The sequence below is a fragment of the Bombus vancouverensis genome, chromosome 17, assembly GCF_051014615.1.
Source record: "Bombus vancouverensis nearcticus chromosome 17, iyBomVanc1_principal, whole genome shotgun sequence".
Taxonomy (NCBI): domain Eukaryota; kingdom Metazoa; phylum Arthropoda; class Insecta; order Hymenoptera; family Apidae; genus Bombus; species Bombus vancouverensis.
The window spans coordinates 1750995-1778351 of NC_134927.1; the positions used below are offsets into that span (position 1 = coordinate 1750995).

Genomic DNA, 27357 nt, shown 5'->3' on the forward strand with positions numbered 1-27357 from the left:
CTAACTTGTATCTATTACAGTTTACTTGGAAAAATTTTATTTTTGTATCATCAACGATGTTGTCTGATTAATTAATTCCCTATAAATAAGACAAGGCAGAGAGGCCGTTACATGATTTATTTTACCTTCATCCATGTTTCTCTTTTTACATATAACGCACCTTTGAGGCGTGGGCAGTTTTTCTGGTGTATCCCTCGGCGCTACTTCTTCCACGTAACTCTTCTCCATTTAATATTTAATTAAATTTAAATTCAGCGCTCGTACGATCAAATCTGTAGCGACAGGAGCATCAAACGACTGGCGGTACAATCTGAATAGGAAAATTTATAAGGCCCATTTCAATCCTTTCACCTTCTTTTATTTTATCCCTAAATTCGCCTGAAATCTCGGCCAGAGCAGTTCGCGTACCATTGAAGCTTCTTCTTAACCCTTAGAGTGCTGAATACTCGAGGCCTATGCGGTCCGTACGGACGGCGCTCGGCCAGCGCTGACGATCGCTGTGGACGGAGTACTTTTCCGCTAGACTGAACTTTGTTGATTGACTATTCAAAGAGCAAATCGTAATAAGTTATAGTCATTCTTTTGCACGAGATTAAATGATTCGAGAGCGTTATTTTGTAGTATTAATTATTTATTATAAACATTGAAATTTACAATAAACTAGAATTTGGGTAATAAACTAGAAAACAATAAACTAGAAAACTAAATTTAGTAAATATAATACAAGTTAATAATTCAGTTGTCTGTGAAAAATTTTAAACAATTATCGATACATAATCCGACATCGCATTTTCTGCATTCGTATCGCGTGTCGCTCCTTCTCTTATTTTTCAAACAAACAACACATTTTCTTCTTGATAATTGTGTTGTGCCGGCACGATTAGGGCATTTTGATGGAAAATGTCTATCAATTAAACAAAATGGTAAATCCTCAGACTTTCCCTTTCCTCCTCCTACCATGTTCCTACGTTGGAAATATTTTCGTAAAATGTGTCTTATCAACACTAAATGAAATTCACTAAATTTTTGTTTCGAAGCAGTAGATTTTTGATATAAAATATTTATCTCACACAAACGTAATAGTATTACTTCTGTATAGGTGTACGGAAAAATTGACTAACGCATATATGTGTTCTTCTTCCACACCGATAGCTTTCGCTAAACGCATATATGCGTCCATAGCACTCTAAGGGTTAAGGCCCCCAATTCAACGTCTTCCTCTTTGTCGGTACGTAGAGCGACCGTGGTATTATTGACTATTTCTCCTTTCTCAATGATAGAATCAAGATCTCTACACTGAAATGTAATCGTCTGATTCATTGCTTTAACCACAGTGTCTTCGCCCAGTACTCTTCTTATATCCTCATTCAAGGCAGTTATTCTTCTTCATCTCGATGAGAAGTGTTCCTATCCTTTTTCTATATTTTCCAGTATTTTCACCAATCTTTAAGGTGATAGCTCATTGTGAAGCTCAGTAAAATCTTTACCTTTATCGATTATAACAAGAATTGCATCGTTTTTCGTTCAAAGTCTTCTTCTGAACTGAGGTTCTCTTAGAGATCCCGTCGTAAGTCTATCAGAGTTGACTTTATCTCCCTTTTGGACGCTACTGTGTATTGTGAATTCGACTTTTTATGCAATTTCAATGCATAAAGAGAATGAATGAACGAAAAGAATATATGTACAGCGCCACTTAAAAGATTTAAATTCAGTGATAGAAAAATGCACTTTTAAAAGTTTCTGTTTACAGAAATATAATAAATCAATATAATAGATTCTCTGCTTATTACCAATGAAATTTAATTTAAAATATTTGTTTACTGACGAATAACAATTTATTGATATTATATACTACGTATTGAAGAATAAAATTGAACTGTTTATTTTGTTTTGACTCCTCTTAAAAGGGAAACAATGATCTGACCCAAATCTCTGATCTTCGCATTCTCTTGACTCATATGTTGAATTTTGATTAGTTATATTGAAGCGATCTTCCTCGTTTGTTAGTGATATTTGTTCTGTTGGCAGATAGAATAAGATATCATAGTAATAAAAATATTAACTGGGATATAACAAATTGAAATAGCAAAACACAGACGTCGGTCAAGAAGTGTGTGATGTAAAATATTTTCCGAATATATCTGACATACATCGGATACATCTCACAAATACAAACATTTGTTCTTACGTCAAATAAGGATAAAGTACTGATATATGCATCACAAGTTAAACGTCGAGATAAATAATTCTGTAAGCATTTCCCGTAACCATGCAATTGTATTATACAAGCTTTTCAACACTTAGGCAACCGAATAGGGAGATCTCCCTTTTTGACTTTAGCAACGCGTTTTATTTTTTTTTTTTTTTTTTTTTTAGTCCGTTACGACTAAATAAAGTTATAATCGAACGATACGACACTGTAAAAAAATATTGAAATGCATCATGAATTTTTAATTTCATGTTCAAGTTGTGTTATTTATCTTTAGTCGTCTTGAACGTTTTTAATATTACCTATATTTTTTTATACTTTTAAACACAATGTTTTGTATAAACATTGAAATCGTTAAATAAAATCATTACCACAAAATATAATTAACTACTTAGAGAATTTTTAGACTTTTTTGTTTTTTAAGTACTGAAAATTGGTCCTCGATACTTGAAGAAATGCGCAATGGAAACGTATAGCTCGCTGTGACGCGCGCTGGTTGGCTAAATGTTGAAAGATTTATATTCGAAATATAATGTAATAGTTTGAAACATCCTCTATATCTCCGCGAATACAGGAACAATTACGAAATTGTGCTTTCTTTCCTAAATTCTATTACAGTAGAGCCTTCTTTATCTGAACATCCATTATCCGAATACAGTATTATTCGAACGTTCTGCTATCCCAACATAGTACTTCTCAGTAATAAATATCTTTTTCCATTTCAGGTATGTACATATTAAATTGGTGTTCGTATACAATGTATTCTTTCCTTAATTCAATTGAGTGATTGCTAATTGTAAGAATTTGGTACAGAACTTGTTGCGATTTATCAACTAGACGGCGATGAGCCCGGTGCAAACTGTTATCTTGAGGTCGCGGTCCTTGAACGATATTACCGCTCAAGGTGGAGGTAGACTAACGATGCAGAGTAATCTTGTGTTTAGTTGGTTTATTTGCAGTTTAGTATACATTGCGATGGTCGGAGTTCGCGTGAGACCTCTACTTTGTGAGAAAAATTGAAAACAGTACTCCAAAATTAGGGTCAAAGCTGGCCCCGTCAGCTTTACTTAATATTTACAAATATCTGCAAATTGATATTGCCAAACTATTGTATATCAATGTATTAGTTGAAGCCCACGGAATTCATTGAACCTAACGGGAATCGTATAGTTCTTGTAATTTTGCTATAAATTGAGGTCAAAGTTAAAAAATTGCAATCGTGTTGAACAGTTTAATCTAACGCTGCGTCTCCCCACGAAGCAGACGGTGCATTCGGGCGCTGCCTTACAGAAAAAACCCTGAATATCGGCGCCAGTGTCAACGTGTTAATTTGCCTTGTTTGTGTTATGTGCGTGCCATTCAATTGGATATTTGGCGTTTTCAGTTTTCTTAGTGTAAATCTAATATGGTGGCATTTACTGGGGTTTGCTTTTATTTGTTTATCTTGTAGCCACTTTTCTATTTTTGTGATGTGTTCTTGTAGTAATTTGACTGCTGTTTCTGGGTTAGTGTGCCTGACTAGTACAACTGTGTCGTCCGCGAATGTCAGTATTTTGCTATTAGTAGTTGTTGGTATGTTGGCCGTGTATAGTGTATATAATGTTGGACCCAAGATACTTCCTTGCGGTAGCCCTGCCTTCATGTTTTTACTTCAGAATATACATCCTTTATTTTTACTACAAAGGTTGGGGTTAGGTTGGGTATGATTTGAGTAAGTAATGGATTTATTCCGGGAAGTGTTTTTTGATTGTTTGTAAGAGGCTTTCATGGTCCACTTTGTCAAATGCTTTCTCAATGTACATGAAAAGGGATGTACAGCATTGTTTCTTTTCTATTGCTAGTAAAATTTCGTTGACGAGCCTGTGCATTTGCTCTATAGTGGAGTGTTTGTTACTGAATCCAAATTGGTAATCTGGTACTAATTTTTTTTCTCTATTGTTGGTTTTAGGCGATCGCATATTATTTTCTCTAGTATTTTGGAAAGCACAGGAAGTAGTGATATTGGTCTGTAAAATGCAGTTTGGTGTGTGTCTTTGCCTGGCTTAGCTAACATTATGATCTGTGCTAGCTTCTAGAATTCTTAAAATTGCATTGAATATTATTGTGATTAAACGTATTGCTTTTGAAGGAAGGTTTTTAAAAATTTTACCATTGATTAGGTCGATTCCTGGTGTTTTATTGTATTTTGTTTTCTCGATTATGATTCTAACTTGTTGTGCTGTTGTATTAAATATGTCTTCGTCTCAGTGACATTTGGTTTTACTGTTGTTAGTATTATATGGAGTAAATGTGTTAGAAAGGTGGTTGAAGAATTCTGCAGCTTGCTCTTCGTTGCTTCTGGCCTATGTGTTGTCTGCTTTTCTGATTGCTGGGATTAGTTTTATTGGCTTCCTTATTTTATTCGTCGCTTTTCATAGAGAGTAGTTGGCATTCGCGTGCACAGAGAGTGTTTCTATGAATTTTGAGAATTCGTTACTATTATGATCTTTTATTTTACTTTTTACTTTCTTTGCGAGTTTGTTTAGATGTTTTTTGTTTTCACGTGTTCTATGTTTTTGCCATTTTGCTTTCGCTTTCCTTTTTTCTCTGATTTTGTCAAGGATATTTGGTTTTGTTTGGTTTATAAATAATAGTTAGCCATGCTGCTTCTTGCATGATTTCTGTCAATGTTGTTACTGCCTGTTCGATGCGTTTGGGTGTTTTTAATGGAATATTGCAGTTGATTTCGCTCTTGATTAGTTCTTTAAATGTTTGCCATTTGGTACTCTTATTGCAAAGCGACTCTGATTTGTTATTAAATATTGGTTTGCTTGTATATTCTATTATTATCGGTGTATGATGAGAGCTAAGCTCCAGACTGGGTGTTACTTTTAATTTGTTTGCGTTTGCTCCTTTTATACCTGCAAAATTAAGGAAGTCAGCAATTTTGTTTAGATCTGTCTGCCAGTGTGTTGGTCTTCCTGTGGATAATATGTTGAGATTATTAGTTCTAATAAATTTTTCTAGTGTTCTACCTCGGGGCGTGTTAATTCTTGAGCCCTATAGCGTGTGCTTTGCATTGAAGTCTCCCGCTGCGATGTAATTACTTACGTTGAAAGAATTACGTGTCTTAGCAGCCAAAAAGATATGGATATTCAATATTTAGAGAAGCTATCGATTAATCTTAATTTGTATTTGAAATAAATGAAATTTCACACAAGAATAGTGATTGTTGTATTATGAGAAAATTCCATTATCCGAACAGTATGCCTGCTTATAAATTCTCATAAAGAAGACTCTACTGTACTTGCATCAGTTCTATACAATATTGTAAAGTGGGAAAATATTTTTATTTATAGTAATCCATTCTTCGTGTTCATAATAATTTGTATAAGACTTGATTTTTAATTTAACTTACATTCGATTGCACCTTAAAGCGTTAAACATTGTTCCAAATTCTGTGGGATCCTTGCATCGATCACAAGTACATTCAAAAAATTTTGTTTTAAGAAGATGGTGTCTTCTGTTTGCAGTACCCCACAATGGATCCGTATAACATATAGAAATGTGGTCTCCTAAAATATTTCATACAAATTTATACAGTTATCTACAAGATTTAGGCTAAGAACAGACAATTTATTCGACGCGATTTTTGAAGAATTGGTCACATCGCCTTATACTCGATAGCTGAATTGCTTACAGAAAAAGACACAGAATTTCTTAATTACGCACAAAGATTTTCAATTCTACCATCGCAAGCGCTTTTATTCTTTACACCGTTGATTTATTTTCATCCATGGAAGGTACAAGTACACACAAGAAACAGTTCTTTAGCATAAATGTATGTATATATGTCCGGTTTACATTAGAATTAGGGTTAGGGGCGTGAAACGAATCTTCGTTTGGGTTACACGTTGTCGTTATGCAATAGAGAAGATATTGACTAGTGCAAATACGATTATTATAGAACCGGACAAGTAACCGCGGTAGTTAGGTACTCGAGAAACTAATGACAATGATCCTAGGCTCAATAACGAATCCGCGGTCGACGGGATGATAGATGAACGTACTCACAAAATCTAAGTCGGACGCGTAATACTCACTGGTCGCAAAGAGCTACTCCTTTCATCAATGAGATCGCGAGCGAGAATGTCTTTCCCGTCCCGATGATGCCACAGAGGAAAACTATAATGGGGTGTGTCTAAGGACACGAGATCATCGGATTCGTCGAGAAAAGCCTTCGTTCAGAAAGTAAGGGAAATTGGCGTTGCTGCTAATTGGTCAATCTCCATATCGGTGGTTAGAAAAAGATGCTAGCCGCCCTCGAGGGAAAGTTGCTAGTGGGAGACGCCGCTCGTTGAAAAATATGTCTCCCCTATCTTCCCGTAGTTGGGACAAAGACTGTTTGTCTGTTTGAAGGACTTTAGTTAACTAAACCTTAAGATTTATAACGGGCCCTCGGGCTAGCCGAACATGTACTGCGGAGACGCATCGACATCTGGCAATCATCTTACTCGAAGAATAGGGTCTGCGTGTGGCGAGCCACGGGACAGAAACCGTTGGAATGTTTACTGTCGCGTGTCGCCACGAATATTTCTTTTAAGGAGAGCTATAGAATTACTCCATACCTTTGTTAGGCAAAGCGTTCATCCCGTGACCGCGGCTACGTTCGGCGACTGACTGTCGCCTCGAGCCCAGGCTCATTATCACAACTCTCGAACAATTACAATCGGGTTGAATAACTACAATTGTTCAGTTACAGCTATAGTAGACTCTAGGTTACAATGTTGCGGGATTATCCAAAATTCCAAAGACTCCGGTGTTCTTTCATCTCCGACATATATATATACACGAACAGAGCATACAGCTGGAACCACTCCGATCACTGCATCTTCACTATTTCAGTGAAAAGTATTTCAGATAAAAGTTGAATGGTTTCAAGGAGGACAGAATTTGACGCGATTAGTGTCTTTGTAGGAGAATGCGTAAAATACATATGAAGGCCAGATCTGTCTTCTTAAATGAAATCATATACCTTTTATTATGTTAGTCTATCCAACTCATAATTCTATATAAAAAAGAATTAACCTATTAATATTAAAAACCATTAGTTTATATGTGGCATAACTGAAGCCACTGCAATAACTCTAAAAATAGTAACTTGAATTCAAGCAGTTGACAAAAATCAAAACTTGACCTTCTGCGCATCTTGAAACCATTCAACTTATATCTGAAAAATTTGTCACGAAAATCATGACATACACAGTGATCGAAGTGGTTCCTGTTACCTTCATTCCGTATATTAAATATTGTCAGTAGATGTCCATATTACGTATTCATAGGAAATTTTAAAGTGTAAAATTACACAAAGTGCGTATAATGTGATAAAAGAATTTTCTACCGAGATTCCTCCCTACCTATATTCTCAAGAAGATGAATTTGCATAAAAACACTCAATCCAATTATTAGCAAATTTCTATCGTAACATATAAAGATGTCCACATAGTTGATGATTCGTTTATGTTTTGAAGAATGGCTGTAACAAAAGCTAATATTTTAAATTACTTATTGTCTTACTTAGAAAGAGAGGAAGAGATAAGCATGGATATTTACATAAATATTGGAAAATTATTTTGCTGTAATTTTCTTCAATCGACATTGTAATATTTTCAATCAACATGAACTTCACTACTCGTATATGTAATCAACAGTTTGTAATTGAAATCTATTTTGTAATAGTACTGTGACTAATTTCTATAAAATTTATTTGGTATTCTCAACGTCTTTTTGTCGACTCTCGTCGCCGACTTTCGTGAAAACTACCCTGTGTGTACAGTTAAGAACCAATTAAAAGAGCCTATTACTTCTTTAAAAATTGCTTTGCGTGTTCTTAGTCATAATGATGCTTCTATATGTATATATACAGGTCATTTATATGTCGGCGATGAAAGGACACCAGAGCCCACCCTTTGGAACTTTGGGAAAAACCCTTAAAATTATAATCTAGATTCTTTAGTCAATCCGATTGCATTTGTTCAATATTTGTAATAGTGAGCTTGGGTTCGAGGCGACAACCAGTCGCCGAACGTACCTGCGGTCAGGGGGATAAACGTTTTGTCTAACAAAGATATAGGGTAATAGTATAGCTTTCCTTAAAAGAAATACTTGTAGCAGCACTCGGCATTAAACATTCCAACGGTTTCTGTGCCGTGGCTCGCCACACGCAGGCCCTATTCTTCGGGCAAGACGATCATCATATGTCAACGCATCTCCACGGTACATGTTCAGTTAGCCCGAGGACCCGTTATAAATCTTAAGTCCTTCAAACAGACAAACAGTCTTTGTTCCAACTACGGGAAGATAGAGGAACTTAATTTTTTTCTCACGAACGACGCTTTCCGCTAGCAACTTTCCCTCAAGGGCGGCTAGCATCCTTCTCTAACCACCAACATGGAAATTGACCAATTAACAGCAACATCAATTTCCAACACTTTCCGAACGAAGGCCTCTCTCGACGAATCCGATGATCTCATGCCCTTAGACACACCCCATTATAGTTTTCCTCTGCAACATCACCGTGACGGAGAGACACTCTCTCTCGCGCACTCTCAGCAACTAATTACACAGCGTTTTGATCAGTGAATTTCTCACGCTCTAACATAGAGTCCAACTTAGACTTTGACGAAACAATAAATTCGTTATCCCGTTGACCGCGGATATCGAACCCGAGGTTATTGTCATTAGAGTCGCGAGTGCCCAGTCGCCGTCGTTAATTGTCAAGTCTGTAGTATCCATACTTGTGTTAATAAACTGTATCTTTGTTATACCACAACGATGGCTAATTTTAATGAAGATTCATAAAAACAGCCACAACCCTACCCACAACGCCAACCCGACATATAAATATGTGATATCAAATTATTTGTAAATATCAAAACGGTAAAATAGGTTAATATGTAGAAATACTGGATAAATGATAAACAATTTAACTTTACACTACAAAATGTTTATGTAGACGTCAGCCGTTTTGCCTCAGCGTACACATTTGCCGGAATGACAGACAAAACGTTCAATAACATCATTTGTTAAGCAGAGTCGAAATGTTCAACACACATATGCACACGTGTAATATAGAGTATTCTAGTCACTCATCGTAAAACATTTCCAGCGTATTCTATAATTAAGAATAAAAGAACCATATAAACATAGGCTTATAAACTTTTTATTAAAAAGTTGTAATGATGATACGAAATTAGCGAAATTTTCGTTTAAATATAATAGGCAACGAGTACCAACAATGTCGCACCTCAACAACGTCGAGTAATTCTTTGGTTCAACCAGATTTTTAATTGCGGGCAATTGTAAACGACGAAATTCATGTAACAAGATTTAATGCACGCCAGGAATCAATATAAAGAAATCAATGAGAAGTTTGTAATATAACGAGTTTACGTTTTTTGCATTTCGACTGGAACAAATAAAACTGATATAAATATCGTCAATCTGTATCTTTTATCGAACGAAAAATTAGTCGGTTGTTTCGCCTTTGTGTTCTAATTTTTTAGAAATGCATTAGCACAACATTTTTCCCCTTATTTTTAGTCATAGCATATGCCAACACCGTTTTGCACAAAAGACTGGAATATGCCGTACTATTTGTTGCTCAGAAAATGATATTTGAGACTGCAGAGTAGCAAGAGCATTACTCTGCTACTTCGCTCACCATCACACGATGCCGTATGGTCTTACTTGTAGATGCAAAGTTTTTAACCGACACGCATATCTATTTTTGTGATTGGGGCTATCCAAAACAACAAAAATGAAAGCTACATTCTTTCCAAGTGCCTTCTTCTGAACAACGAGTTATATACAGGGTGTTCGACTACAGATGTAGAAAAATTTAGGGGGTGATTATTAAAGCTAAAATAAGATGAAAATCAAGAATAAAAAGGTCGTTTTATGGAGTAATGTGTAATAATACAAATTGTTGAACTGAATCTCACTTCTAGGAAAACTCTACATCTTCTCTAGTGTTTAGTTTTTGGCACAACGATCCTCTTTACAGCGGCTTTTCTGGTTTCTATTATAGTGCCGCGGAAAGGTCGCCGACATACGGATAATGTCGATGATAAAGCGCAAATGCCGACAAGTCGAAAAGGTCGGAAAACTTCAATAGGTCTAACGGCCATCGATATATTTTAGCACCGCAGCCATTGATGTTCATTTCACCGGAAAGTCCAGAGTCAAGAGTCGTTAATCGAGAGTTGTCATATCATACTACTGCATTAAGTGCACGTTAAGTAATCATCGTTTGCGGTTTAATCCACTGTAATAAATCCATCTATCAATACATTATCATATCGAATAGAAACTATTGGAAATTCTAATTTCTAACATTTCTGAATAAAGTATTTCTATAATACATTAATTCACACGTTTGCTCTCTCTATTCCGATATATATACGTCGAATCATGACCGTAACACGGGTCCGGGTCGCTATCATAGTAAGGGTTTGGGGTATGTAACGAATCTTCACTGGAGCTATCCATCTTCTTACACCACTGAAGTGACGTTTATTGACACAAATAAAGATATTACAGAATTGGCGAAGAATCACGATGGTTAGACACTTGTGACATTGGTCTAAGACTCGATAACGAATCCGCAGTCAACGGGTTAGTAGGCTTATTTCTTCGTGAAAGTCTAAGTTGGAATTGACACCAAGCGTGGAGTAATCACAGATAACAAGGCGTAGTTAACTCGCCCAAGAGCTCGTACACCAGCAAGAGTGACTTTCCGTCACGGTGACGCTGTCGAGGAAAACTATGATGGGGCGTGTCTAAGAGCACGAGATCATCGGATTCGTGGAGAGACGTCTTCGTTCGGAAAGTGAGAGAAATTGATGTTGCTGTTAATTGGTCAATTTCCATGTTGGTGGTTAGAGATGGATGCTAGCCGCCCTTGAGGGAAAGTTGCTAGCGGGAAGCGTCGTTCGTGAGAAAAATAGATTTCCCCTATTTTCCCGTAGTTGGGACAAAGACTGTTTGTTTGTTTGAAGGACTTTAGTTAATTAAATCCTAAGATTTACAGCGGCTCCTCAGGCTAGCTAAACATGTACTGTGAAGATGCATTGACATCTGGTAATCATCTTGCTCGAAGAATAGGGTCTGCGTGTGGCGAGCCACAGGACAGAAACCGTTGGAATGTTTACTGTGGCGTGCCGCTACAGCTATTTCTTTTAAGGAGAGCTATAGAATTACTCCATCCCTATGTTACGTAAAAACGTTCATCCCGTAACCACGGCTACGTTCAGCGACTTGTTGTCGCCTCGAGCCCAAGCTCATTATCACAAATCTCGAACAATTATAATCGAGTTAAGTTATAGAGGCTAAAATATTGGGGGTTTTCCGAAGAATTCCGAAGAAAGGCTCCGGTGTCCTTTCATCTCCGACATATATAAAAACCTCAACACAAATTAATGTGCAGCAAAATAAAAAATTATACTTATAGTATTGAATAACTCTTTTAAGTTTCTGGTAAGTAGGTATACCCAACAATACTTTTGAAAGAAGCACCTCAGCTATCGTGCCTGACCCTGGTTAATTTCGAGAAAACTATACAAAGAAAATGAAAGCGTTGGTAAAGAATATCGTAAACTTTTTTCTGAACGAACTCTCCACTGCTACCTTGTTATGTAACATGTTGTAGTCAGGAGAATTGTATAAACATAAAGCTGGAGTTAATTGTAGATTCAATATAGGTTTAAGTTATTCCGCTGTAGATTTTTTCGGGCTTCTTCACTTTTAATTTTTTGAATATTTTTATTTCCTTTATTTTTTTATTCTTTTTATTTTTTGAATTTCTTTTGTTAGTTCCAACGCGAGTGATTTGGGTGTGTGATGAGTATGTAGTGTATACAGTGCGTGTTGTATGTACCGTGCTTATTGTGTATTTCGTTTCCAAGAAAATGGAGCATATATTGAACACGTACTGTAACATAAAACGATTGCTATTTTCGTTACAATTTTTCTATGTACAGGCTGAACACTTGTGGCGCGTGTGTGGTTTTTCTGTGTAACATGTAACAACAACAATAAACATTGTTTATATGTGTTACTATTTATTAATTTGAGGTGGTGTGTCGCGATAGGTGCGTAAGAAATACTCAGATGTTTTAAGGAACAATTGCTTATTAAGAACGAATTAACAGTCAGAGTCAACAAATAACAATTAACAGATACGATTAACAAATAATTGGTAACAATTAACAAGTAACAATAGACACCAAGAGATCATTCGACGCGTTGCTATGCAATGGTACTGAGGAGTTATACATTTAACGGCGTAAGACAGACTGACTGCCCTTTTGTTCTGGATCGAACGGATTCTTCCCTTTGTTGCCCATCGATATCCCCCACTAACATGCATCCATTAGCTGTGCCGCCGCGGCTGGCATGTGTATGCTCCTTCGAGAATTCGGCGGAAAGAGCGTGAAGATATCGATGGTACATTGGGCATGTCGGTGTTGCGTTTTGACGGCGTCGCGCTTTGTATCCAGAGCCGTTGGAAAGTTCCGTGGCCCATGCCGCTACAAATTATTTATAAACACAAAAGATTAGAGAAGACGTTAATCTTTCTACTTGAAAATTTCATGAGTTTTATGTTGTTATGGATTTTAATTAGTAGACTGGTATAATACTTTTAATCTACGATTTTTCTCATAAAATGTTGCGCGGGATAGTTTACGTCTTCGAATGTCATGATCTTCCTCTCTACGACTTGTACCGGGTAAGCTGTTGCACACATATCGTTCGATTTGAGAATCGCTGTGCAGCCTGATGGCTGACCGGGCAGCTGACTTATTCTCGTCCATGTGAGGAGATTTGCATGCGTATAGGGGCATTTTAGGTAATTTTAACTAACAATAACTAAAAAACAAAGCCGAAAACGCAATTTCTTTATTCTTGATTTCCATCTTTACTGTTCTTCAAAAATCACCCCTTAAATTCTTTTACACCTGTAGCCGAACACCCTCTATATTACTATACTTTATAGAATATATATATATAATATAGTCACCTTTTGCAATAGGTACTGCAGCATGAATAATCAGCCCTCCAGTATCAGTGAAACTTTTCGAGCAATTTGCTTTACAGTTATGCTCAAGTAACGATGTCAGTTCGTAAACTGCTACGTATGGTGGATCAGTAAGCGGAACTTCATGTCCATTAACCTGCAATTTAAGTGTTTGTCATTCACTTATTCAGATATATTTCTAAACCGATAGAATATATGATATGTTTGTATTTGATCAAGATAATTAAAAGAATGCTAATTGAAAATAATATACGGTCGGATCCCGTATGAGACGATGCTTCTCTAACGTGGACTAAAAATTACGCCAATGCTTCCATATAACGCGATTAAGAAGCTGCAGGAAATGACTCTTTTCTAATATGAAAATATGTAAGTCTTTGAATTGACTCGATGCACGGTTTTGCATTAACTCTTGTGCGATAATGAGTTGGTATTGTGAACAGTTATTATTGTGGGTCGCATATTATTTTGTCATATTAAGAAAAGACTGCATATTTATTTAATTATATTCTTTTGCGCTCTTGAATTCTTGCGTTATAATTCTAGCGTTATAGGAGGTGCTATTGTACAACATTGTTCAGTTATATACACAGATTCATTGATCAATATCCGAAACAGGTCTTTACGTCTGAAAGTTTAAGCTTTCAAGCATTAACTCAAGGATCTGTCAGGTTAAACACGATGCGTAGACGAGAAGTTAAGCCACATTTTGTACTTTTGCTGCGAATTCGCCTCAAACCGAGGAGTAACGGGCACAAACCCGGCCATGATACTGAGACGCGATCTAATGCGGTGCAAATATCCATCGAGTACAACGTAGTAATTGAAGTCATTATCAAGCGATGAACTGCTTAATTCTGTATATGAGTCACCAATTCCCCAGTCTCGTCAAAGAAACGGGAAGTAGATAAGAAGTGTTTACGCAAAGCGACTAGTTCATAGTGTCGTATATTTGATTTCCCAGTGAGAGCGTGTCTATGATAGGAAACTTGCCGTTGGCAAGTCTATATAACAAATGGCACAGAAAAGAGCAGCAATTTGCAGTTGAAAATCATTGAAGCTAACGAAAAAATTTCTATCATTAACCGCAAGCGAACAACAATTTAACAGATCTTATAGAAGCTGGTACCCTTGCAGTTAGAAGTGTTGAGGTTATCTATTAGAGGAACGCGTGGACGAATGTGTAACATACACAATATACCTATGTTTCACAACAACTATCCATTGACGACTAACAAGGTGTTAATACAAATGCGGAGAACTTAGAAAATATGAACAAAGATAGGCACAAAACCAAATACCCCCCTCACGTTCAGAAATCACGTAAAAAGTACAAATTGGTTGAAGATACTAAATTACATCATAAAATTTAATTTCGGCACTGTGACAACGAAACCAAGTTATTGTGAAAGAACTATCCAACGCGGTAATTTAAATCTGTTTTCAATTGTGTGTTAATTTATAGTCGGCGAATTATAGCTTTAATATTATTTTGATAAATTAACTTTTATTATAATATAGTCAAATAAACTAATATTTTAATAATATTTAAATAAAAAAATAAATTACAATATAAATTAATAAACTAATTTTTCCTACCTTTTTCAGTTCTTCTCGTTTGTTACTTCGAGCTTGCGTTAGTATATGTGAACGTTATATGAACGTGCACTCTGTACAGCTGACACGCAGTGTACATTATGTTCATTATCTTCCTTTATTAAAATTGTTTAGTAATAAGCAACAATAGATAACGTAGACGACAATAAATAATAACTCAAAAATTGTTTAATACTGTTGTCTATACAGTATAGTGCAACATAATATAACACATTTTCGTTGGTCTTTGTACATTTGCTAAAAATATAGAGCTTAGAAATTAAAATTGTGCGGTGTGCGAATCCGCGGAAGCCGATAATTGCTTTTGTCGTTGTAAACACACACGCAGTTGGCGTAAAAAGTATTCGTACAATAACTAATTTCAACAAAAATTTTGTAGAACATCGTTTATTAATAAAATTTTAACAAATAAAAATTATATACGCATTCTTACAAGTCTGTAGAATATGTAGAATATATAGAAAATAAAGCTGGGATATCTATGCCCTCCGTGAAAATATTAACAAATATCTAAAAAATGGCAAAAATATATGCGTAATAAATATTCGTAGTTACAGTTTATGGGAAAAAATTATTAAGACGAGTATAATTATTTTAGTACTCAGCAGATTTCTTTTGATTTTATTATGACTTGAAGCCGTCGTGGCATTGAATTTGTCAAATTGACAAAGATCCTACTTACAATATTTTTCCATTCTTGTGAAAGTATCCTCATTGAATCATTTCCAGACGAAGTATGGTGACTCCGTATTTTGCGTTTTAGGTAGTCCCATATATTTTCAATAATGTTTATATTTGGGAATTGTGGAGGTATTTTAAGTGTTTCGGAACATTGTTCGTCTTTCAAACCTATTTTCTCTGCACTTTGATGCAGATTGTCTTTTATGCTATGAAGCGGTAACTGTAGAAATATTTATTACGCGTAGATATTTTCCTAGATATTTATTAATAGTTGAACAACAGAGATAGAAAATTATTTTGTGAAAAATCTTATTTTCTGAAAATTAGTTTGGAGGCTTCTAGGAATACGTATGTGGCGGCACTCGACAGCAAAATACCACAGCTCAACACTAACTAGAACCTGACAACGGCGACGCAGTGGTTAGCGCCTTAGATTACGAATATTCGGGACCTGGGTTGAAATCCTGACCGATTTTTCTTCCACGCATTTAAAAATGAGAAGAAAATACAGGGATACCCCAACAGCGACATCTATAGCCAGCAACTACAATTATCACGGACACCTATATACCTCACATATATAATTTCTATTTGTTAAAATTTAGTTACTAAACGCTCTACGAAATGTATTACAAACGTGTACTAAATGTTCTACTATAATTTTGTTAAAGTTAGGTTCTATACAAATACTTTTCGTATTAACTGTATCTGGGAATATTATACGTTACGGAAACATGCTTTTCGAGAATATTTATTGAATATGTGACATTTCTATTCGTCTTAATATTTATAACGCAATTGTAATATATTGATTGAATTTCTACCTGCAAGATGCCGACGATTTTTGTCATTTCCTCCTCCGATATATCATCTGTTTTGAAAAATCTTTTAATAAAGCGAACAGTGTTTGACAGCTCATGGGAATTTATTCGATCGCAATGGCTTTCGAGCGATAGTAATTTCTTATAAGATTCTAAATTAACATCCTTCGATGCTAACGCTCTTATGACAGTTATACATTGATAACTTGGATGTGGATGGCCAAATTCAGTTATAGATACCTGAAACATTACATTATTATATCAGTATATATCGTTAACAGATCTCTTTCATACATCTATCGATATATAAAATAGCTATAGAGTTTCTTCTGACGTAAGAAATAGCAATAATCTAACAAGAAGCATCACCCGAGAATGACACGCCGATTTTGATGAAACTTTGCATATTTATTATGCAATCAAAAATATTCCACACAAATTTTTTATCGATGATCGATTTACCTGTAGAGACAGGAAACAGCTTTTAAAATTGTTTACTAAAAACATATTTTCTGGAATGTCTCTAAAATTATGAATTTTGTGCTTTTGGACGAGTATGGTTAAACTTTTGCTCGAAACTCGAAAGGAAACTCTCAGTCACTACCAATATTGGTTCGTAAATTGGTTCCGTAGCTCTTCTTGTTCTTTGTTAGGAAGTGTAAAGTGTTAGACTTTTAAATGGAGATAAAATATTTAATCCCAACTCCGAAACTATGATACCGTCAACGTCTCCAACGTTACTTCGGATTTGACGATCACGGCAAAAGTATTATAGTTTAGAAACCCTAAAAAAGTGGTTTTCGGAAGTGAAATTAGCTCAAATGAAGATGCTTGATTTTGAACTGTTGAAAAATGAGATCAATTATATTCAAGAAGAATTTTGTGTATTCAAGAATATTACGAAATCATATTTTCAAAGATGTAAATATAGATAAATTATTAGAATATAATTGAGGTGTATGTGTTGTCCGTGATGATTGTTGGTAGCTGCTGGCTGTAGATGTCGGTGCTGGGGTACTGCTGTATTTTTCTTCTTATTTAAGAATTGTGGAAGAAAAATATATGACTACGGGCGCCGGGATTCGAACCCGGGTCTCAAACGTTCGTAACCTAAGGAGCTAACCACTGCGCTACCGTTGTCCGGTAGAAGTTAGTGTCGAGTGGCGGTATTTGTTGTCGAGTGCCGCCACGTAATGTTTTTGTAAGTTGATTTGTGCATAAAATCATTTTACGCTAACTGTAAGACACGCGTCTCGTATACGCTAAATCGTCCAGAGTTGCTGCTACGCCCGACCGAAAAAGTCCTCGAGTGCGAAGGGTTAAATCAACCTCTTCAGTACGATGCGCCATTATAGTGGTTTTCGCGGATGTCATCTTATATTACGACGCGCCACTATAGTGGCTCACTCTACTGACTCATTCGCTCACCGTTTGAACTAAATGATCTATTTCACTTGTCTTGTTTCATACGCATTTGCCCTCACAACGTTTTATAACAGAATTAACAATGTAAAGACAGAATATATAGTCTTTGTTTTTGGTACGCCAGTGTCGGGTGTCAATTGTTGCTTTTCATGAAAATAAATTATTAGTTCATTATAAGTTGCTCTTTTTAACATACCGATCCGTATCCTTATAATTTTTTAGAATCTTCAACCTCAAAATGTCGCTTCAAAATAGAAAACTAAGAGCAATTTGAAAGACACTATCGCGTTATGAGTGTGAAAATTGTGACGTGGTCTATGTGTCGTACCGTGCTTTAAAATATATCACACTCAACTGTATTATTAAAGTAAATTATTAAAGTTACAGTATATGCATCATATCTTTAAGAAAAATTATAATTTAGTTATCCTTCCAAAACTTTGTTTCAATGCGCTTGCGTAGGGAGCAGCATTATCCGTCACACATTGCAGTGCTGTATCGTCCATTTATGTAGGATTGAAACAGTATAAAATACATTAATTGTAAGCTAGAAAATACTTTTTTAAAAACAGGAGTAGCGTTCGCATCTTAAAAAACAACAAAATGCATTCTTTTAACGATTAATTCTGCAACATTCCCGATTCTGGATTATTCCAAAATGCTCTGCACAAGTAACGACCCCTTCTATACTTATTTGAATTGTATATTAAAAATCATTACTTTTTTTTTTAAATATTTTTTGTTAATACTTATTGATTTTCGTGTAAACGCATTGATCAGAATTTCGATTTTACTAAGATTTTACTTTGATTTTAAATTACAATTAGATCAATTTAAATTCAAATTGGATTAGGTTTGTTACTGCAGACAATTGCTACGCTTGGATTGAAAACTTAAGAAAAATTAACCAGTAGAAATGCGATATACAGGGTGTTTCACTTAAAACAGGCAATCTAAATATTTTCTCTGCCTATGCATAATACGAGACATATTCCTTACGTAATTTAAATGATTTTAAGTGGCGATTTAGATGGAAGAACATTTTTTAAATAAATATCCTTTCATATCTTCTTTTCCAGGTAACCCATGTTTTTCTACGTATACATAAATAATTTTTCATATTGTATGTTATAGCTAACATTACTGTATATTCACCCACGTACAATAGTACGATCTTCAAACGATCTCGGACTCTAATATTTTTTAATTAATGGAATTTAGTTTTTGTGAGATTGCAGGTTTCAGCGATAACAAAAGATCGATCGTCAATTTGAAATTGTACAGGAACAAATGTTATTTCTGTCTAGATATTCAAGGATTTGGTAGCTGTTAAATCTCTCATTGTATCGATAAACGATCTGCAATGCATTATTCAAAGCGGGAGGAAGTCACAATGGTTTTATCGTGATCTGTATACGCAAGTGTTGATGGAAACAAGCGTGCGAGACGTAAATCTGTTACTCGGAATAGAAGTCGGAGGAACATCATCACCAATTAATCAAATTACGAGGTTTGTGAGAATCACGTATCGGTATAAATTCAACATTAATTTGGTATTAGCGTGTCAAACATATTCCGGATGCCTGATTCATAAAAATGTTATCCTTTCCATCTATTTTTTCATCAAGGCCTCCACAGAAATCACATTTCAAATCGCATATTGTAGTATAGTGGACGAAAGGCCTAAGAGATATCGGGCGAACTACAAACAATAGTCTGTCCATCAATCGAATAGTTTCGCGGAAAAGGCTTGCGTGACCCTGACTACGAGCGGTTGCGGAACACGTGCGTGATGAGGCTAAGACGAAAGACAAAGGGATGCTAAGGGACAAAGACGAATTAGCAGTCAGTGTTGATTGAGAAGCCAGAGAGCGTGAATCGAGCGTTGTCGAGAGAATGTAGTCCGCGTGACAGAGAGCGATGGAACTGTAGTGACGAGAGTTGCAAATCAACTATTTAGTTGTTTTAATTATAATACGTTATTGTGATTAGTTCACGTTAAACAACCATCGTTTCCTGTTTAACCAACATCTGTTTAATCCATTTACTTTAAATAAACTAATTGTAGTAAAGATCCCGCAATATTTTTAAATGCTGTATACGATAAAAGTCGAGCTGCTGTTATATATAGAAAGAAGTTGTTTAGAATGTTGACATTTTAAAAAAAACCGATGGTTTCAAAAAGTGTGAGTATTGGAAGAAACGGTTTGCAGATTCGTGTTTAGCTTACAAAAATAAAAATAGTTAGGTTATGTTAACAATGAAGTAGTGTAATTACCTTATGATCTCTGCGAGAAGAAGAAAAATTACACTCTAATCCATGATCTTTGCAATCTTGACAAAGAGGCCAACCACATTTTTCACAAGCTACTGCAATGGTTTCGTTCAAGACCGTGTAACAGCGAAGGCACACAGGAGCGCAATTATACATAGGACCTGCTATCAGAGGTTCATCATCTTTCAAAACAATTTCCCCAACTTTGATATTTCGTGTGGCTATACAATGACGACCCAATAAGGAATCTTCTGCTAACTGTAAAACGAGGTACGTAATTAATTTCGAATTTTTCTTTGCAATTTGCTCAAAGTGGTGTAATAATTAACATTGGTAACTCGCAAATGACAATATTCATTGAGATGCTATTACGCCATGATTATAGTCCGTATACATGTTTATAATACTATTTCATAGATCAATTTCATATTCCTTGTATAATCTTCTAATAGTCCGAGTTTCGTAAAGCTTCGTCTTTCGTATCTCTACGATGTATTATATTATAGTTACATTTACTTTGCATAACGTTGAGCCTTTTATTACCCTCATTTTCATACACTGTTGGAATATCACATTTGTTATTTACGAAACTGAATATGTATCTAGTAAAGCTAGTATTATCAGCAAACACAAATACTTTAATGTCTACGAATGTTGAGATACCGACTGCGTATAACGTATATAAAATTACTCTTAAGACACTTTCTTAGAAAACTTCTACGTTTATGCCCGTCTATATTTTCTTATGGAAACATGCCCTAATGGTTTGTAACACAATCTTACATACCATATACTATCGAAGACTTTAGAAGTGCTGACCAGCATTACTTATTCTTTAGTGCGCGATTCGTTTTATTGGGTATTTCGTACATTTATTGAATGATTGGGGTTAGGTTGGGGTTATTTATTCCCTTACTTGAATTAGTATTATTACGGACTGTTATTCGTCTGCTTCGTTCTGAGGTGTTATGTTCATGCCTAGTACACGCATATATCGGCAATTAAAAAACGGAATTCCTCCTTGAACCTAATTCACTCTCCTTTGTGGGCAGTTATTCGTGAGTCACACGAACCATCCAGAAAGGTAAGATCGCTAATTGATTTGTTAATTAAGTAAACGTCCACACTGGTTATCTGATATAAAGAGACGAACACGTCTAATAATTCAGGTCTTTTTAATTACACTAAGGAGATTTTTCAAATAGAGATTTAGAGGTTTTTTACACAAGGTTTTTCATAAGCTTTTAAGCACTCTTGTGCCAATTCCGTGTCAGTTCCCCTATAACATTTATTTTTAAAACATTCATTTATAAAACTCATCTAGTAATTATCAGGCGTCATCCGACGAATATCTTCACCCCAATATAGTACCTTTGTCTCTAGTGGCATATTAGTGAATGGCGAATTACAAGTCTCGCAAAGTTAGATAAAATTATCTAAGCCGGACGATAGATTATTTGAATTTGATTCGAGACAGAACATTTTTTACTAAATATCTTTATAAACAACAAATTATATACAAATAATTGATTGAATATTTGAGTCATAATATAACATAATAATTATGTAATATTTTGCACTCCTTTTTATTTTTACCGCATCGCGGCTTTGGATTCCGAGGTATGAAAGAAAAGATAAATTTTGATGATTTTTGAATCTATTATAAAGATCCACATTTTGCATAACTTTTTCCTGTATATGTAAATATCGGCCAATCACTTCCGAGATATTCGCAAAAAACTATCAGTGAATTTTGCCTACAATTGTGCGGCCGTAACAGCGCGCATGACACTATTAGTTGCCGGTCGTTTACAGGGTGGGTCGGAAATCGCAGTACGACGGGACAAGGATTGATTCTACACGAAAAGATAAGTAAGTGTAAGAAAGTGTTAAATGTTTGTAACTGGATCAGCGGGAGGACATGTCCTATAATATGCAAAAAACTCATCTCGATTGGTCATGCCGTTTCAGAGAAATCGGTTAACATACAAAAAGAAAAAAAAATATACCCATTGAATTGAGATATTTTTTTTCTTTCCCAAAGTCAGTATCAAGACTGACCCTTATGTTTATTATATGACTTTTCTTTATTATAAGTATTTCTAAAATTTATGATTCATGGTATGCTAAAGTGTGCAAGAATACAAGGTATACTAGCATATTAAGCTTTAGAGTCGAAAATTATATTTTACAAAAAAATTAAATAAAGAAGCACATTCTTTACAGATTTACAAAAAATTTTATCAAAGATACAGATTGTGCCAATACTTCCATTCGGCACTGTACCATGTTACAACTACATATTTCCTCATAGATATTATATTAGGATAAAAAATATTTTTCATTTTCGCCTGCATCATTTTCAACTTTCACTTGTAATTTTAAGTAATTTATAACGTATCAAACTATGAAAAAGTAGAAAGTACGATGTATACTTGAATTTCTTATAACTAGGTACTATAAAACACAGAAAATTTTAATTCAGCATATGTAAAAATGTTAAACTCAAAATTCGTTACGTTTAACATTCGCCTCTTTCCGTGGATCCTTTGAATGCTATATACTCGTATATATACTTTGTAAATCTTATAACAGTATCATTGTTAAAAATATGATAATAAAAATTTGTTTAAAATATGTAATGTCGTTAAAAATTTAGTAAAACTCTGACATTACAGTTCCAGAATTTATAATTAGAAAAGAAAATTAGTTAACTTGAGAAAATCGTACAAGAGTAATAAATAAATTAAAATCGGAAATATTTAATTATTTAATGTTTTATCTTCAAATTTCGAATAATTAATACGACTCAGACTTAATATAAATTTGAAACAATTGTACATTATATTTATACCAAACTATCCTTCGTACATAATTAGCTTCAATAAGGAAATGGTACATTTCAATGAATCGTCGCACGCTATTCAAACGTCTAAACATATCGTGCGATGTTGCCACATCAGCTGCACTGCGTAGCTTCTAAAAAATTTGCACGTAAACCTATCTTTTCATTAGCATATAAGAAATGGTTATTACATTCACAGGACAGTTTTACAGAAATTAATAAATACACCATCATATTTCGATATAATTTGGTGCCAATTTTGGTATGGTTCTTGAATATAGTTTTCCTGTTTCAGAAGAAAAAGAAGAACGAAGAGCCTCTTTTCTTAATTCCGCCACGTGTTACTGTGTTAAAATACATCAGATTTCTCGCAAGGTTCGTGTCTCAAGTCAAGTCTCGATAGTTTCGTTTCAAAATTGAGAGTAGTCTTGAATTTTGAGCTTTACCTAACAACTACTTCAGGCAGCACTGGAACTCGAATTTCTTTCAAATTTCGGTTAAGGTTCTAACCTTATAAATAAGATAATCTTAACCAAAATAACGCATTGACTTTAGACGATGAAAACCATACTTAAATCAAAAACTGTGTTCTAATTGTTCGATGGATATTGTGACAAATCATTTTCAAACATCGTGTACAAACTTTATAACGCATAAGAAACAATTTTACAAGGTATAATAAATTTGATTACATTAAAGTAATCTTGCTTTTTCTCCTAAGAACTAAGACTAAACTTAATATAATATAATTATATAATTGAATTCATAGGCTAGAAAATATTAGATTAGTACGAAAACTACTAACCTTAAAACTTTTGCAAGCTTTTGCGTGATTCCTCCAATCCTCTTTCTGATGTTGCTTACTGCAGTAATAAACATTTCCACAGGCACTACATTTATGAATTGCATTTTTCCCGCAAATCGCACAAGTAGTCTGAGATTCCATTGTTAAAACTTGTAACAATTTCGTTTACAAAAATGCATATATTACATATTACATATGTTCTTAATTATTTTAATATTATTTTATGTGCTAACATTTTTTATTTATAGTAACAGAGATTTAAATCATTAAATTATAATCTCTCGTTATTAAATAATAATTTGAAAATATAGAAATTCCAATAATATTTCGAATTAGTATGATATATTTAATACATACTATGACCAAAGAAAAAAACTTTAATATTGAAAGTACAACAAATTTTCCATAAAAATAATAGATATTTTTCCTTTTTCATCACAGTTTGATTGAGTTACATATTCACGTATAATATTGTTAATTGAGCGATTAAAATATATAGTCTAAAAAATAGATAAGCGAAAAATATAATTTAATTATACAAAAATTTATTAATTTGAAGTCGTTAGAAATGGGATATGAATATAAAAAAAATGTATTTAGAATATAAAAATGCACAAAATTTAATGAAACACACGGTATTGTGATTAGCCGTGCAATTAAATGCATCATCCTATTGAAAAAAAGAAATGAAGGAGGAAAAAAGTTTGCGATTTCAAAACTTACCTCAAATAACTTTTTAATCGTAAGAATTCGAACAAAAAATTTTTAAATATCTTCTTTCATTTAATGAATTTCATTCACTTATAACTGTTATGTACTTTTATAATAAGTTTTATATAATATAAAATTTAAATAGAAGTTTAGTTCACATATATTCTGTTATAAATTAAAAGTACGAAGTGATTCATTAAATTCTGAAAAAAGAGCTAATATTAAATTATGTGGGGCTTAAAAAGTATTAGTATTACAAATGTAGCTATTTAAAAATAATTGAAACAAATATACGAAGTGATTCATTAAATTCTGAAAAAAAAGCTAATATTAAATTATGTGGGGCTTAAAAAGTATTAGTATTACAAATGTAGCTATTCAAAAATAATTGAAACAAATATACATTTAGTCGAAAAAGTAACTTAAAAATTATACAACACACGACGCGATAAACTACTTTGTTATTTAAAACAAGGAGCGTCCGCTTTTGCACGGTGATATAGACTAACTAAGCGTATTGCTTGAGAGGAAGTTGATGTCCAGAATAGAATCTATTTAGAGAAGAGCAACAGTACTTGTGCCTAGACATGTACGCTAGTAATTATATGGCTAGGTATAATGCGTGTAGCATAGTACATCTACACATCTTAACATCAATCCATATTTCTAACACATTTTCAAAACGGAGAACATTGAATGATTTACACGTGCAAAGATAATTATTAATTTTATAATGGAATCTATGTATCCAAAAAATATATAAAATCGCGCGTTTCTTATTTCTCTTTTTTTCTTCTTCAACACGTAGCGTATTATTTATTGTTAAAGAATAGATGTATGTACATCTGTATTGTACGAGCGAAAAATGAAAGAGAGAAAGACAAAAGGAAAACGCCATGAGACGAACGTATTGCGTATGTGTTGAATGAATGAATATGCAATAAAACGAATTCATTCCAGTTTGAAATGTATAAGAGAATAGAGCGGTGTACGTTAATACTTTATTATTCTGTTACACATAAATTTTATATGTCGGGTTTACATTAGGATTAGGGTTAGGGGCGTGAAACGAATCTTCGTTTGGGTTACACGTTGTCGTTATGCAATAGAGAAGACATTGACTAGTGCAAATACGATTATTATAGAACCGGACAAGTAACCGTGGTAGTTAGGTACTCGAGAAACTAATGACAATGATCCTAGGCTCAATAACGAATCCGCGGTCGACGGGATGATAGATGAACGTACTCACAAAATCTAAGTCGGACGCGTAATACTCACTGGTCGCAAAGAGCTACTCCTTTCATCAATGAGATCGCGAGCGAGAATGTCTTTCCCGTCCCGATGATGCCACAGAGGAAAACTATAATGGGGTGTGTCTAAGGACACGAGATCATCGGATTCGTCGAGAAAAGCCTTCGTTCAGAAAGTAAGGGAAATTGGCGTTGCTGCTAATTGGTCAATCTCAATATCGGTGGTTAGAAAAAGATGCTACCCGCCCTCGAGGGAAAGTTGCTAGTGGGAGACGCCGCTCGTTGAAAAATAGGTCTCCCCTATTTTCCCGTAGTTGGAACAAAGACTGTTTGTCTGTTTGAAGGACTTTAGTTGACTAAATCTTAAGATTTATAACGGGCCCTCGAGCTAGCCGAACATGTACTGCGGAGACGCATCGACATCTGGCAATCATCTTACTCGAAGAATAGAGTCTGCGTGTGGCGAGCCACGGGACAGAAACCGTTGGAATGTTTACTGTCGCGTGTCGCCACGAATATTTCTTTTAAGGAGAGCTATAAAATTACTCCATACCTTTGTTAGACAAAGCGTTCATCCCGTAACCGCGGCTACGTTCGGCGACTGACTGTCGCCTCGAGCCCAAGCTCATTATCACAACTCTCGAACAATTACAATCGGATTGAATAACTACAATTGTTCAATTACAGACTCCGGTGTTCTTTCATCTCCGACATATATATTATACTACATACAGGGATACAGTATTTGTACAAAGGGACAGGTCCGAACGAAACTTCTAATATTATAAAAATATATATATTAACTGTTTTCGTATGTATGTACAGAACAGGTGGCGAGTTCATCAACCCTAATGTAGTAATGTAGTATCGGGGAGAAGGGCCTAAGAAGAAACGTCGAGCCAAGTATAGACAATGTCGCGAGAGCCGAGGCGCTGTCGGCTCCATCAATGCGTTATCGGGTCCTTCAAATAAATAGCTTCGCCGAAAAGACCTACGTGACCCTGGCTACGAGCGTCTGCGGAACACGTGTGCGGTGGGCCTAGCAAAAGACACAAGAATGCTGCAACGGCCAGAGAGGCAGTTGAGGAGCGGAGTGCGAGTTGAGCGGACACGGAGTGTGCATCGACGTGCGCGATATTGTAGTCGGTCCTCTTGTATTTGAATATCACTTATTAAAATACATTAAACTTTAAACTCTACCATCATCACTTGTCCTTACTCTAAGAATCCATCAGTTACTACAGTAATAATTTATAATAAGTTAATACTTATTATAGATAAGTATAATTTATAAGTAAGTATTATAAATAAGTAAATATTACTTAATTTAGATAACCAATTGAATCTAGCGTTTAGGTCTAGCGGATAGTGTCTCTTCAGCCCGCGGATCTGATCCGACGTATCAAGTAGTCCAGTGATTAGGGGGTTTTGGTGTTTGTTGACTCTTGCTATATCTGTCGCTATATTTTTCTATTTCCTCTTTGACTGTTGGTATCTTGAGATCGTCATGTATTAGTTCGTTGGTGACATACCTGTTAATTGATGTAGGTTTGGGGTTGATAATTAATCGATTCACATAGATTCGATTTTCTCTATATATTTCTCCGCCTCGTACAACACGTCTTAACTCACAGGATA

The 27357-nt window shown here is 34.9% G+C and overlaps 1 protein-coding gene and 1 long non-coding RNA gene across 10 annotated transcripts in view; one reads left to right on the forward strand and one right to left on the reverse strand.

Annotated features, from left to right (window-relative positions):
- The window catches only part of LOC117165687 (SET domain-containing protein SmydA-8), a 43155-nt gene extending 18169 nt beyond the window's left edge, over window positions 1-24986 (reverse strand). For 3 of the 9 annotated variants that reach the window (XM_076625957.1, XM_076625960.1, XM_076625958.1), the window contains exons 1-6: window positions 24479-24982; window positions 23756-23904; window positions 20109-20363; window positions 16409-16645; window positions 13269-13422; window positions 5607-5763 (exon numbers count right to left, since the gene is read on the reverse strand). In XM_076625957.1, coding sequence (XP_076482072.1) covers window positions 5607-5763; window positions 13269-13422; window positions 16409-16645; window positions 20109-20363; window positions 23756-23896 — 944 coding nt within the window. In that variant the 5' untranslated portion in view covers window positions 23897-23904; window positions 24479-24982. Of the gene's footprint in view, window positions 1-5606; window positions 5764-13268; window positions 13423-16408; window positions 16646-20108; window positions 20364-20621; window positions 20830-23755; window positions 23905-24478 lie in introns of those variants that run through there. The other 6 variants (XM_076625955.1, XM_076625956.1, XM_076625963.1 and 3 more) reach the window with 6 other exon arrangements.
- Window positions 20887-26918, forward strand: LOC117165531 (uncharacterized). The gene is made up of 3 exons (XR_013060538.1): window positions 20887-21189; window positions 23246-23325; window positions 26545-26918. It is a non-coding gene; the product is annotated as an uncharacterized LOC117165531 (long non-coding RNA).
- Window positions 26919-27357: the final 439 nt, after the last annotated feature.